We start from the raw sequence: 15161 nt of genomic DNA, 5'->3' as shown, positions 1-15161 counted from the left end.
GGCGACAGCATACCACAGAAGTCTCTTTATTCGGTGTCCCTCAATGAACACCATGGAAAGGATTTTCAGCTAGTATGTACTGTCTGTTTTTTATTTTATCTTCAGTGCTCAACCCCCATGAGATCCTCTACTGGTTTCGGATTTGTATAGCTTTCTTTGTGGGTGATCACCTGGACATTTACCTCACACACTGTCTACCCCTTGGTGTGCATATATAAATATAATTTTTCATATAAATCGTCACAGGACCTCTATTTTCATCACATTCAGTAACAACCGATGCAATCAATACAAAGAATGGAATGACACCGGGAAAAGGTATTAAACACATGAGGAAAGGGAGTTGCAAAAAGGCACGAAAAGCTAAGACACCAGCTGAAATCTATCAGCAATTAGAAAGCAATCCTGCCCCTTCTCAGTGCAAATTAATATCAGCTGGTTCAGTCAACTGATGGCCTATAAAAAGGTGTCTCATTACCAAGGTGTCACAAAAACCTCTCATGATGGGTAAATTCAAAGAGCTCTCTCAAGACCTTCGCAACCTTATTGTTGCAAAACACACTAGGGGGGTGGGTACAGATGTAGAATTAGCCAGTGGGGAGCAAGGTTCAGCGTGCACAAATGGGGACATTAGCGGTAGGGTGTTCAGAGTTCCTAAATCCAAGGTGTGTATGGGGAAAAAATCACAAGAGCAGCCTAAAAACATCAAATTGAGGATATGGTATGCATCCGGTCAAAATTGCGAGGCTTGTATACCAATGCTAGAAGCCTGGCCGACAAGATGGGAGAGCTGGAGCTACTGATGTATGAGGAGGACTTAGATTTTCTGTGGATTACAGAGACTTGGTTCGACAGCTCTCATGATTGGATGGCGACCATTCAGGGGTATTCCCTTTATCGCAGAGATGGAGAAGGTTAAAAAGGGGGAGGGGTATGTCTGTATATTAAGAACAGTGTACAGGTAAATGAGGGATGATATTAATAATGGAGCTATGGACGAGGCAGAATCCCTATGGGTAGAACTTCTAAGGGAAGGCACTATGGGGAAAGTAATATTGGGCGTATGCTATAGGCCCCCCAACCAGAGGGAGGAGGGGGAGGCGGACCTCTTTTCACAGTTGGGATTGGCAGCAAGGATGGGAAATATCATTATAATGGGGGACTTTAATTATACAAATATAGACTGGGCAGAAGGAACCGCGCATTCAGCCAAGGCTCGGCAGTTCCTAAATGTTTTGCAGGACAATTTTATGGGTCAGATGGTGAATGCATCGACGAGGAACAATGCGGTACTTGACCTACTGATTACCAAAAATACAGACCTGCTCACGGATATAGAAATACGGGGCAACTTGGGAAACAGTGACCATAGGTCAATTAGTTTCAGTATTAATCATAGTAATAGGAAACACAAGGGTAATATAAGGACACTGAATTTCAAAAGAGCCAATTTCCCAAATCTGCACTCTTTGCTAGAAAATATTAAATGGGATAGAACCCTGGGAACAAAGAACACAGAGAAAAAATGGGAGTACTTCAAGAGTATACTAAACAAAGGGACTGGCCAGTGCACTCCAAAGGGAAATAAACTTAAAAGCGCAAAGCTAAACCCTGGGTGGCTAAACTCCAACAAAAAAATGCATATTAATACTAAAGAAAAGGCCTTCAAAAATACAAGGCCGAGGGGTCATTGGCAGCATTCAAGCATTAACGAGAGACATGGCGGTAGAATAAAAAAAAAACCCAAGAACTTCTTTAAGTATATAAATAGTAAGAAAGCGAGGCCAGAACACATTGGCCACATAAGACTACAAAGGAAATCTGGCCACAGGACAGAGAGAAGGCGAAAGTGTTAAATAATTTCTTCTCTTCAGTCTTCACAAATGAATTGGGGGGGCTACACTAACCCAGCTTGTAATGCTAAACTAAATAATACACCTCATGAAGTACCCCCATGGCTAACAGAGGATAGACTTAGAACTAAACTAGAGAAACTTAACATAAATAAATCACTGGGACCGGATGGCTTGCACCAGAGGGTTCTTATCCACTTACCGCATGCTAAAGCCCCGTACACACGTACCGATTGTCGGCCGTAAATATTCGGCCGACGACCGATCGGCCGATTGTAGGCTTGTTAGTATGATGCTTCCGACAGCCGACAGCGCATTTTCAGCCGAACAGAATCTGTCGTGCAGGCATTAAAATTTTTGTTGGCCAACACCAGAACGGCCGATTGTTCGCCAGTCAGTATAGATTTCGGCCGACAAACAGCAGATTTGCAAGACTGGGCATGCTCAGAAAAGAGACAAGGAAAGTTAACCATCACATGACATCACTTCTGCAGTCGGCTGTTGTTGGCCGACAAAATTCGTGTGCAGTCTTTTGCAGTTTTCAACAGACATGACAGCCCTGGACAAAAGACAGCCGATCGTTCGGCCGACAATTGGTACGTGTGTATGGGGCTTACCGTAGATCTACGTCGGCAGACTTTGCGGTAGTATACTGGTATGATGCCTCTAGCTAGAGACACCATCCCGGTACCATGGTTTACAGCCGACGGTCGGCTTTCCGTCGGTAATGACCATTGCGGCTCGGGAGCCGCTCGATCGTTACCCGGGTGAGCTGGAGGGGACGTCCCCGCCCCCCCCCCCGCCGCCTTCCGCGACTTTGCTCAGGACTCCCGTCCCACCCGAGCACCCAGCCGGCACTTCTGCCGACTGGATGGAGTCCCGATGAAAGCCGGAAACGGCTTCTATCGGGTCTCCGATGACGTAACCCGGAGGCGGCGTCCATGACGTCACTTCCGGGTTACTCTGCTGCAAAAGGCGGCAGTTTTAAAAAAACAGAAATGAAATGAAAAATGAAAAACAGAAATGAAATGAAATTGTAGTGGAGGGGTCTAGGGTCTAAAAGACCCTCGATCCCTCCATAAAGAGTACCTGTCACTGCATATTGGTGTCACAAGGGATGTTTACATTGCTTGTGACAGCAATAGAAGTGATCAGATTTTATTTTTTTTTAAAACCTGTAATAAAGTTTTTTTTTAAAAAAAAATAAATTAGGGAAAAAAAAATATATTTTAGCCGCCCCCTTAACCGTTGGCTCGCGCACAAAAAAAAAATATATGGAAGTCGAGCCGCAAATTAAATCGCTGTTCAAACCACACATGTGAGGTATCGCCACGATCGTCAGAGCGTGAGCAATAATTTAAAAAAAAGCGCTACACTCTAACTGCACTCTGAACTGGTAACTGTTAAAAAAAATTTAAAGCGTCGCCTATTGAGATCTCCATGGGTGGGGGGGGGGGGGCGCAATTTTAAACTGTAACATGTTGGGTATCTATTTACTCGGCATGACATCATCTTTCACAATATACAAAAAATGGGCTAACTTTACTGTTTATTTTTTAAATGCAGTGAAATGTGATTTTTCAAAAATTTTCCCCAAAAAAATGGCGTTTTACAGACCGCTGCGCAAATACCGCATGACAAAAAATATTGCAATGACCGACATTTTATTCTCCAGAGTCTTTGCTAAAAAATATATATAATGTTTGGGGGTTCGAAGTAGTTTTCTAGGAAAAAAATACTGATTTTAACTTGTAAACAAAAAGTGTCCGAAATAGGGCTGGGGCTTAAGTGGTTAAAGAGCTCAGCCAGGTGATTGCCAGACCATTATTCTTAATCTTTAAGGATAGTCTACAGACGGGTATGGTGCCAGCTGATTGGAAAAAAGCCAAGGTGGTACCAATATTTAAAAAAGGGCCAAGATCTATCCCCATCAGTAGTCTGCAAGATTCTGGAGGGGATGTTAAGAGTACATACAAGACTTTAGTGTTGAAAATGGTATTCTTCGTAGTAATCAGCATGGTTTCATGAAAAATCGTTCTTGCCAGACCCATCTACTAACCTTCTACGATGAAGTGAGCTGCCATCTAGATGCAGGAAGGCATGTCAATGTGGTGTATCTGGACTTTGCAAAGGCATTTGACAAACGCTTACTGTACAGCGGTTTAATTCGATAGATATCCGTGCTTCCCCGATTTCAGACTGAAATTCCAGCTAAACCCGCACGTTTCAAAATGGGCAAAATGAAAAACGTACCAAGATGTTCTTAAAAACATGCTGCCATCTACCAGGATGATGAAGATGAAACGAGGGTGGACCTTTCAGCAGGACAATGATCCCAAACACAAAGCCAAGGAAACTCTCAATTGGTTTCAAAAAAGGAAAAAAAGCTGTTTAGAACAGCCCAGCCAATCACCCCACCTGTATCCAATACAAAATCTATGGAAATAAAGATCAGAGTTCATAGAAGAGGCCCATAGAACCTTCAAGATTTGAGGACGGTTCCTGTGGAAGAATGGGCCAAAATCACTCCTGAGCAATGTATGTGACTAGTTTCTCCATACAGGAGGCGTCTTGAAGCGATCATTACCAACCAAGCATTTTGTACCAAGTATATACATTTTAGGTAGCGTGTTTCCCTGTATCATTCCATTTTATTATACATAACTTGATTTCTGAACATATTTTGGTTTTTGTATGTATGGATTGCGTGGGTTGTTACCAACACGTGGTGAAAATTTCATGTCAATAGCACCTTTTAGAAATGTATTCACCTAGATATATGATGACGTGTTCAATATTTATTTTTACCCGCTGTGTGTGTATGCTGAGATCAATCAGTTGACTTAACGTGAGGGCTCAGTAGTTGGGGTAGCCGCCTGAAATCTGCCCTCGCAGCTAATACTGGAGGAGACTATTTAGAGTGAGTGATTACATGCGAACATGATTTCTGCAAGAAGGGTTATCCTCTTTTAGCGAACGGGAAATTGACTGAATCTCTTGGAAGTAGAAATCCTTTTAGATTTCATACATGAGAAATTTTATTACAAACTACCTGACTTTTGCAAGATCAGTCATATATTTAGCCTGTTCAGTTTTTTGCATAATGTATGACAAGTTTTGTGAAGCTTTTTTTGCTTTCTCCCCTCTTCCCTCCAGCCCAGTTTTAGATTTCTTCTCGATTTTGTTTTTCTTTAATGATCTCACTTCTTTATCATGGCCTTCTGTTCTTTTTTTTTTTTTTATTTACAATTTGTACCTGCAGGTAAGTGTATAGCAAGTCTTGCCTGTAGGTACAGTGAATATTTCCTAAATTTGCATAATTTAGGAGATATTCGCATCGGTTCTCGCTGATGAAGTCATTGCTCTTGTACAGTAATGCTTTGCATTTAGAAAACACAGTGCAGTTCTGAAGGGCTCAGTTTTGAAGAATAAGTTAAAATTTCGTTACATGTTACACCTATTTTACTCATCCTGCGGAGATCTTCTCCTGCTTGCTGTCCTAATTTTAAAAAAGTGTCCGCAGGGTGCCGCCCTCCAGACCGCGTCATTCATTTAGGGTTCTGTAAATGTCAAAACTGACCTCACTGGCCTGTTGTTCTCAAACTACTAGGGCACTGTTGAGCCCCCTACATCAGTCCTCAGCCCTCCACTTGAATTTTCTCTGCCCCAATGAAAAGGCTCCTAAATGGCGAGACTGGAGGAGTCCGAATGGGACAGTGACTCGGTCTGCATTCAGACCCCGGTCTTCTTTTTTGGGATGCCTGTCATAAAAGGTTTATATAGCACCAGCAGTTGTGTAGCACTTTACAATATAAAGGGAGACCGAAGGATTAGGATGGCCCTGCTCATAGAACTTACTATTGAAGAGGGGGGAGGTGATACAAAAGGTATTAGCAGTAGGTGATATGGGGGAGGTGACTAAATTGCAGTTTTTAGGTGGTATAGGCTTCTCTGAATAAGTGGGTTTTCATGGATTGCCTAAGGCAGGCAGGGTAGGAGGTAACCGAACATACTGGGGTAGGACGTTCGAGAGGATAGGAATGTTCTGGAGAAGTCCTGGAGGCGAGAATGGGAGGAGGTAACGAGGGAGCTAGAGAGCAGGAGGTCTTGGGATGAGCGGAAAGCATGTATGGGCATTGGTATGTTGGGAGGAGGTTGGTGATGTAGCTGGGGGCATTGTTGTGGATACGTTTGTATGTTGTGGTTAGTATTTCTGAATTTTATACATTTGGCTAGTGGAAGCCAGTGAATGGATTGGCAGAGGGGGGCAGCCGCCAGATTGGTTAGAAAGATGTAGGAGTCTAGCAGCAGCATTCATGATAGACTTGAGGGAGATAGCCTGTATAAAGATAGGCCAGTGAGAATGAAGCTGCAGTAATCATGGCTGCAGATAATAAGGAAGTAGTTTTAGTGGTGTCATTGGTCAGGAGAAGTGTAGGAATGTGTTTTTTTTTTTTTTATTTGTTCCCTAACCCCCCCCCCCCGGGTCAGACTTTTGGGATTCACCCAAAGTCTAGACCGGCTCAGTGGCAGCGTCTGCCTGCTGTCTGCTTAAAACGCCGCACTCCTGTGATGCACAGGAGAAGTACAGCCAAATGAACTTTGGTTGTACTTGTAAAAGGTGACGTGCACCTTCTGGATCTGGTGCCCGGTCGGAGAGCTTTAGAATCTAGGATTAATTTGGCACTCTGGCATTTCAGCAGGAACCTATAGTTGTGCTATTGATCTCAATGGTAAAGTCCAGAGATGGGCATATCATGGTGGGGAAAATATTATTAGCATATGAGGAGATTGAGGGGTTGAGCTGAAGACAGAGATAGATCTGGGTGCCATCGGTGTAGAGGTGGTATTGGAAGCTGTGAGAGGTTAGCAACTGGTCCAGGGAAGAGGTGAAGAGATACAAAAAGAGGGGCCAAGGGGCATAGCCTTGGGGTAGCCCTACTGTAAGAGAAGCAGAGGAGGTAAAGGTGCGAAGACAGGTAGGTAGGTGGAGAACCAGGAGTCGCAGAGGCCTTGGGGATATGAGTATGGAGTAATTATTGTTGGCTTTAGCAGTTAGGTTGGTTAGTTCTAAAGAACTTTTTAATAACATGACAAAGGATTCTGTTCTATGCTTCTTAAAGTAACCAAAAGCTCAAGGGTCACCACATTTTATATTTTATTTCCAAATCATGAACATATTTGTGAAACTGATTCTCTTCAGCGTTATAACCACAAAACAACCAAGTGAATCTTTAACAGGGGAATTTATGGTCACCCTAAATGCTTATTTGCATCTATTCATCCATCCAGCCAGCAGTTCTTTAGAAAACCAAAAAAAAAAAAAACATAATGGGAACTTTACATTGAAAGCTCTTTGGTAGGACATTTGGAGAACATTTTACACGCCCTTAGACTGTTAGGAGGTTAAAAAACACTGCAGGTATAAAGTACAGGCACCTAGATGGTACTGTAGCAGCTTCCAAAACCTCACTCGTAGCTGCCTCCAGAACAGTGTTAATTTCGTCAACTAAAACGTTTTCATCGACTAAATTAACACAATTTTAGTCGACTAAAATTCGACTAAAACTAAAATGGCATTTTAGTCATAAGACTATAAAACTAAATAAAAAATTGACATCAAAATAAACACTCCTCTGCTGGCAACTTCTAGATCAGCAACACAATTCCGTCCAGAGTATGTAAGAACAGCACATTAAAGTTTAAACATGTATTGCACCACCGCATACGCATAAGTAATGAGAATCTACTAAGCTGCTGAAAACTAAACAATGAGGAAAAAGGCTTTTCTTATATTTTTCCCTAATATTTAATGTTGGTAATATATTCAGGTAATATGTGCAATGACATTACAGCCAATGGAGTTTACAGCAGTGTTAATTTCGTCAATGAAAACATTTTCGTCACCGGCATTTTTCAACTGACGAAAACGAGACGCAAAGTATAGCACGTTTTCGTCAAATGACAACTATGACGAAAATCAAATCCGTTTTCGTTAACGAACGAAAACTAAACGAGAATGTGAGGCAGGGACGTTTACCCAACTTCCGGTTTTCACGGAGCTCCACCTGTGTGGCGTCTAGCGTGGCGTGCCCCGTGACGTCCGACGTGAGGAGTGGACTACTTCAAGAGTCGACTCGAGACAAGTCACCTGACCTCACCAGAGCACTGCAGCACTACAGCCAGACACGCCAGGCCCGACTCATCACACGGCACTGGCACCCGGCCACCACCACATCCAGAGCAGAGCACCTACTGTGAGTTAACAGCCAGGCCAGCTATTACTGCCTCCCTGAGTCCCCTCAGACCATTTACCAGTCACCACTGGCATCCGATTCCGCCATCCATCCAGGACTGTGTGCGTGCATATAGGCCGCTGAGGCCCGCCCCATCCTGTTCAACAACTTCAGTTCAGAGTCAGACCAGAGACCACCCTTAAACCTGAGACCCCCATCCAGCACTCTGAGCAGCACTGTGTGCACTGACTGCAGGCCGCAGCATTACAGACTTCCTCTCTGACCTGACCATGACCATTTACATGACTAAAATGAGTTAGTCGACTAAAATGTAGAACTTTTTAGTCGACTAAAATGTAAGATGTTTTAGTCGACTAAATACGACTAAAACACTTGCAAAAGACTAAAATGGGACTAAAACTAAAATGCTATTTTAGTCCTAAGACTAAAACTAAATTGAAATTTGCTGCCAAAATTAACACTGCATCCAATACCATTCTGATGGGCAATGTTTCAGCATTTCCTCATGCTGAGGCTTGCTCCACCGCCTTGCCAGCTGCACCCTCTTTTTGGCCAGTGGGCCTACACATCATAGCCCCAATGCTATCCTCCCAGGACTTTGGAGCCTGCTGCAAGAATATGTTCAGTACTTTGTTTTTATAAACTGCAGTTAAAAAAAAAAAAATGTTCACAATTGAATTCATATATAGCAACAATGTTTTGTTTTGTTGCGGTTTTTTTGTTTATGAAGTCAGCGAACAGATCTGATGCAAAGTATCAGATGAGCATTTATACAAAGGTGTTACTGAAAGGATGATGGGAGAATGCTGTTTGCATACTTGCTTATATGTCCGTTTAGAACATGGGTGTCCAACCTTTTGGCTTCTCTGGGCCACATTGAGTGTAGAGAAATTTTCTCGGGCCGCATATAAAATATATACTATAGTATATAAGTAATAAAATGCCGCTGCGCCCTTCCCGCGCCGCCGCGCCCCCCCCCCCCCCACACTACTTTTGCACAACTAGAGGATGATCAAATGAAATGGAATCAGTATACAGAGGTTTACTTATTCTGATAGATATTAAAGGAACACTCTAACCACCATGACCACTTCAGTGATTTGAAGTGGTCATGGTGGTAGGAGTCAGAAATGCTGCACATCCTCGCCTCCCCCCTCCCCTTTGAGGCAGCCTCTGCCTACTGTTAGAAGCCACTGTGGCTGTGCCCCCGACCCGACTTCCTTCCTCCCCAGCAAAAAAAAAAAATTGTCAGGTTGCAGTGGGCCGCATTGACTGCGGTTCCGGGCCGCATGCGGCCCCCGGGCAGCAGGTTGGACATGCCTGGTTTAGAATATTTAGATGTGTACTGTGTTACCATAGTAATTAGAAATTATGTTTATTGTAGATGACTTTTCCTGGTGTGCTTTTATGTAAGTGATCATTGTGTGATAATTTGTGTTAAAACTGTTGCGGTTTGCCTTATGCCGATATATCGGGGGCCGATGTGCACTTTCCCTGATATATCGGTATCTGCCCCGGAACTGGCCGATATTGCAGATTTATTTTTGTGACGTCATTCTGCCTTCTTAGGCCCCCTCCCTCGCCTTGGACAGCCTCGTCTGGAGTCGGGACTAGTCTTGCGGGAGTGTATCACAGCCATACACCCACCCACAGCCCCTGTGCCAGCCACCCCCTCCACAGACAGGGTGCCAGCCACCCCCCCACAGACAGGGTGCTAGCCATTAAGCATTAAACAACGTTCAGTACCAGATTTGTGTCAAAAATTCTTTGTTTTTCTAAACTTTAACTGTACAAAATATCGGCTGATACTGATACATTGTGACCAAAATATCGGTATAGGCCCTGAAAAAACCATATCAGTCTATCCCTAGTTTGAAGTACAATAAAGATTTTCACAATAGTTTGGTAATCCATGTATTGAAATTTTCTCATCTCATAATTAGGGGTCGACCAATTATCGGTGCTGCCGCTGTCATATGGGTACAGTGTGGTATGACGGCGCAATTGTCATTCAAAGTGTGACAGTGCTGAAAGCTTAGAATTGGCCTGGGCAGGAAGGGGGGTGAAAGTGCCCAGTATTGAAGTGGTTAATGGTGGGGAAAAAAACACAAAGCAGTTGCAGCCTCCACATCTAAGGACTGGTAAGCTGCAATATAATGCATTTGTTTTTGGCGTTAGAGTACGGTTTGAGCATTAAATAGTCTTTCATCTGGTTTCATCCCACCACCTCCTTCCCACTGATTGCTGTGCAGCTGTAATATTATATGTATTAAGCATGTAGAAATGTGGAGTCCCCCCTCCCCCCCTCATATCCCCTGGTCCGCACTCCTACACCTGTACTTCCTGGGAAGAGTCCAGGTTCCCAGCTGAACTGGATTTGTCTGTCACCGGTTCCCAGAGTCCTGTGTATGTTTACTTTCCTGTCCCTATTTTCCAGGTTGTAGTGAGGAGGGATGAAATGAGAGAGGCATTACAGAGAACAGGCGTGTGTGTTTATGCTGGATGGAGTCTCTGGGGCATCTATAAATAGAGTGCGATGACTCACAGGTCTGCCTGTATACCGTGCGTTTACTGGAGCCAGCCATCTGACTCCGTGGGCTGCTTTGTACGTTTGTTTTGATAAATCTGTATGGATTGGCTTTGTTTGGATTTTTGCTTCCTGTTGAAGCTCACACTCCTGGGCTAATTCATTTCTTATGCTAATCCCTTTTGTGTAATATAATAAATGCGTTACCCTTCATATTTGTTAGATCTGCGTGAGGTTTAGTAAAGAGCGTCTTTAGCTGGACTCTGTCCTGGTCAGCAGCTGCTGGAAGGACAGCATTTTGTGATCAGTGGGCAGATAGATGTTCTCTATGGAAGCCTATCTGGTTTTTGTACTCACACTTTGCCTCTTGCTCAATTTACCTGATGACAGACATTCGTTTTACTCAAACTTGCTATGTAAGATCTAAACTTACATTCTCTGTCATTTCTAGTGGTGGATAGAATTTTATTTTTCTTGGGAATATAAACAGGTCAGGGCTCATGTGGGAGAATGATAAATGAGATCAGTTTTTTTTTTTTTTTTTTGCCTGTCAAACATGACATCTGTGTCTTTCTATCTCTGTTAATCTGTATATACAAAATCTTGTAATTTGAAGGTGAACTCTAGCCTTTACGTAGTTCAAAAGTAGAACTACAATTTATGTACTGTACAGTATTTTTTATCAGGGCAAAAAAAAAAAATTGGTAAAACTCCCGCAATATAAATATATTACACACAAAGTATATAAATGCAATACACTGCTGACTAGAGTTAATAGCTTGGCTCCCCGTGCTTCCTTATAAGGAGACTCCACTTGGCGCACAGACAGTGTTTGTCATCATACACTTCGCACAAGACTGTTCTGTTCTATCTTGTTACCATCAGCTGTACAGAGTAGAGCAGGACAGTTTATCTGAGTCTGTTCTAATATATAAGCATTTTTATTTTGGAAAATAAATTGGCTGCACACCTCGGACAGTCCAATAGATTGATTGAAACCTGTATAAATCTTCCTCCAGGACAAGGACACAGACCATGGAAGGGTTGACACGTTTTACATTGACAACATGCTTCTTCAAAGCCCGTTTGCACTGTTCCCGGGTGTTAAAGTATTTGTTTTTTTTCCCCCTAAAATAAAAAACATGATATACTTGTGTTCTTTCTGGGGTCCCCTGCTGGCACCCTCTGCTTCTCTTCCTTCTCAGAGTGCCCCCATAACAAGCCACTTGTTATGGTGACACTGTGTGCATCCATAGACCCAGAGCAGCTCAGCCCAGCCCCTCACTCCCTCCTCATAGGGTTTGATTGACAGCAGCAGCATCCTCCAAGGCCTGTGAGACCAGGGAAGAACTGCAGATGGGACAGCGCTGGATCAAGAGGAGAGTAAGGTAAGTGTTTAAGGGGGAAGCTGCTATTTAAAGGGTGTGTTTTTTTTTTTTTTTTTTAACCTGTAAAGCATTGCAAGTCTCTCTCGCAGATCTTTCTGTGTATCTGTGTGCCCATACATCCCATACGGGCATGCTGATACACTGAAAGGAAGTATCAACAAACTACCAATGGCACTCCACTACAAGCCAACATCTGCAAAGGATGTCTGAGCTTGTAGTTCATTCACACACAGAGCTTTTTGAATGAATGATGTGGCCGTGTTTGGGGAGGGGAGGGGAGGGGGGGGGGCGGCTGCATGGCTGCTCTGATTTCGAAAAGTGAGGGGGGGGACCCTAAAAACGTATCCTGTTCCCAAGGGTGGACTTATTCTTTTGGTAGAACCACTTTTTTTTTTTTTTTTTTTACTAAATTTGATCAAAGAGGGTGCATGTGATCAGCACAGGACCAATCAGCACTGTCCCAACAGAGGGTCAGGGGTCATTCAGCCTCATAGGACAGTTATAGGAAAATAAAAACCACTCCTACAAGCTTTCACGAGTGCATGGCCTCACACTGATAGCCACAAGACTTCTGTATACTGCTGATGGGAAAAAGTATTTAGCAGTTTATATTTACTAAAATAATTTCATTTACATGTACTGTGGGAACTCCTGGGTTTAGTACCACTTTAAATGTATGTAGTCTTGGCTACATACAGTAATAGTACAAAATAAATCATGTGGGCAATGTGTAAAACCAAATTCTAATTGCCAGGGGGGTCATCATCCCTAAAATTACCAAACATTATTCCAGAAAAAAAACTCAAAGGAGTTCAAGGAATGAATATAATGTAATGGGAAGCTCAGGCTACATACTGCCAATACATCACATTCAGTAACTGCACTTGTTAGGGCAGTAAATGGTGTGTTTTGAGTCAGCTTGGGGTCCCAAATTAACTATTCAAAGGGACCCTAAACATGGAGTTGGTTTTAAGCTGAAATCCAGGCTAAACAAACCTTGTCTAAATCCAAGAGTCATGTGTATTCCTTCTTGGATCTTTGTCCTTTGTGTATGACTTCCAGTTCCGTTCAGTATTTTAGTAACCGCCTCTGTGCAGCGGATCCCTGTAGTACAGACTGATCCCTGCTGCTCTCTTCTTGTGCAGGGTGACTGGTCTTGTCTTCCGCCCCCTCCTGTAGTTTTCTGCAGGCAGCCTGTAGTGGGTGGAGCCTGCTGGGTCCCTCTCACAGCTCTGCCCTGTGCTGCACTGATGATGGTGTTACTGCCACTTTTACAAAGTAATATTGACCCTTATGAAAGCATTCGGTCCTCACAGTGAATTTATATGGTTTATGGCTATTGAGGAATATATTTAAACTTTGTGCCCAGAGTTGCAGGCAGTCATAAGACTCAAGTGAAAGATCTATTCCTCCTTGTTGCTATAATAAGAAATTCTGGAGCTCACAAGTGCTCTTTGTTACTGAAATTGTAATTCCGCATTCACAGGCTGGTAAACTGGAAATATTAGGCCCCATATTACGGCTGGGCATTCCGGAGACTCATTCACACTGGGGTGTTATTATTCTCCTCTAGAATAACAAAAGGGGAAATATCAGCCCATACTTATTCCAGTCATCATGCTGCTGGGTCCTGCCACAGCCTCACCCTCCAGTTTGGAAATTTCAGATTTGGTGAATATGAAAGAATTGTATTAAGAAAAGGGAACCATTGATGAATCATCACAGGGTTTTTCCAAGAATGTTGCAAAGTGTTGAATGCTGGAATCCCTTCCGATGCTCACAAGTTTAAATTCTCATTAGGAATTGAATCCCCATTATTGCCTGCTTCATGCAAATTATGGTTGAATCTGCCCCACTACACTGATCATATGGTGGAATGGTGTTTAAGCAAGGGTTGTCTCATGTATGTTTGCTCTTTGGCAGGTGTGGTAGAGGGTGATCTGTCGGCAGTGGAAGCATATAAGAACTCAGGAGGAGACATTGCTCGGCAACTCTCAGCTGATGAAGTTCGTCTTTTGAACCGTCCATCAGCCTTTGATGTGGGTTACACTCTGGTGCACCTATCTATCCGCTTCCAGAGGCAGGACATGCTGGCTATACTTCTGACAGAGGTGAGTAACATTTACCAATGAACTGCTCTATTAGTTCTCTTTGGAAGCCAGTTTTGTAGGCACCCTTGTCACACCGCATAACAGACAATGACCTCATCTTCTCTATTGCGCTTACAGAAGACCTGTACATAAAAAAAGTCAGGTTTAGCTGCCTTGATGGATTCATTAGTACATTTTAATGTCAAAGCGATTGAAAGCAGCAAATCACTTTCTCGCATGTGACACTACCTAAGCACCTTCCTCTCTAATCCCAGAAGAGCCAGTCGGGACTTTATCATAGAAAAATCCTGTCCATTGTTTTCTGATTACTCAATTAAAATCGGGGATGATTTGATCAAGTCTGAGCCCAATCCTCACTTGCAGCAGGGTCATGTGACCAGATGGCTAGCTTTTTGGTTATGCTAGCATTGCATAAAACATCAGCTGATTCTTCTTTTATCAAAGGCAACCATTTTAGCCCTGCTTCTGTATCCACCCCAGTAAGACTGTTCACATCGGAGAAGAGGTCTGCATTATACAAACCTGTGTTGTGTGATTTGGAGGTTTTTTTTTTTTCCCCTTTTCTTGTGTGATACTTTAGCAAATCTTGGAATGAGGGGGATTTTAACTGGTTGGGGGGAAAGTTAATTCATATTCTGATCTCCATTTAATGTCTGATCAGCTAATGGGTTTCTTGATGTATTTGTAGGTGTCTCAGCATGCAGCGAAATGTATCCCAGCCATGGTGTGTCCTGAGCTTACTGAGCAGATTAGGAGGGAGATTGCAGCTTCCATGCACCAGAGGAAAGGGGACTTCGCTTGTTACTTCCTCACAGATCTTGTGACCTTCACTTTACCCGCGGGTGAGTGCCAGGTGCTGCCCATCTACAGTGAATTTGAGGCAGCCATACTGTGCAATGGGAGTGAAATTTATTGCTGCAGTGCATCAATTAGACTTGTGTCCCTGCTATCAGAGATGTCAAAGGAGGTGACTCACTTTTAAAGAGAACTATGCATTTGTATGAGTGTTCTTTGAAGTGGGGTAC

At 43.2% G+C, this 15161-nt stretch overlaps 1 protein-coding gene across 1 annotated transcript in view; it reads left to right on the top strand.

Moving 5' to 3' along the window:
• ZRANB1 (zinc finger RANBP2-type containing 1) overlaps positions 1-15161 on the top strand; it is a 127790-nt gene that overhangs the window by 92149 nt on the left and 20480 nt on the right. The window contains exons 3-4 of the mRNA XM_082269167.1: positions 13949-14136; positions 14825-14978. Coding sequence (XP_082125293.1) covers positions 13949-14136; positions 14825-14978 — 342 coding nt within the window. The remainder of the gene's footprint in view (positions 1-13948; positions 14137-14824; positions 14979-15161) is intronic.

The sequence above is a fragment of the Pelophylax lessonae genome (genome assembly GCF_965119305.1).
Source record: "Pelophylax lessonae genome assembly, chromosome: 9".
Lineage (NCBI taxonomy): Eukaryota > Metazoa > Chordata > Amphibia > Anura > Ranidae > Pelophylax > Pelophylax lessonae.
Note: the sequence above shows the minus strand (reverse complement) of the source record. Positions and strands in the feature narration are given on the sequence as shown.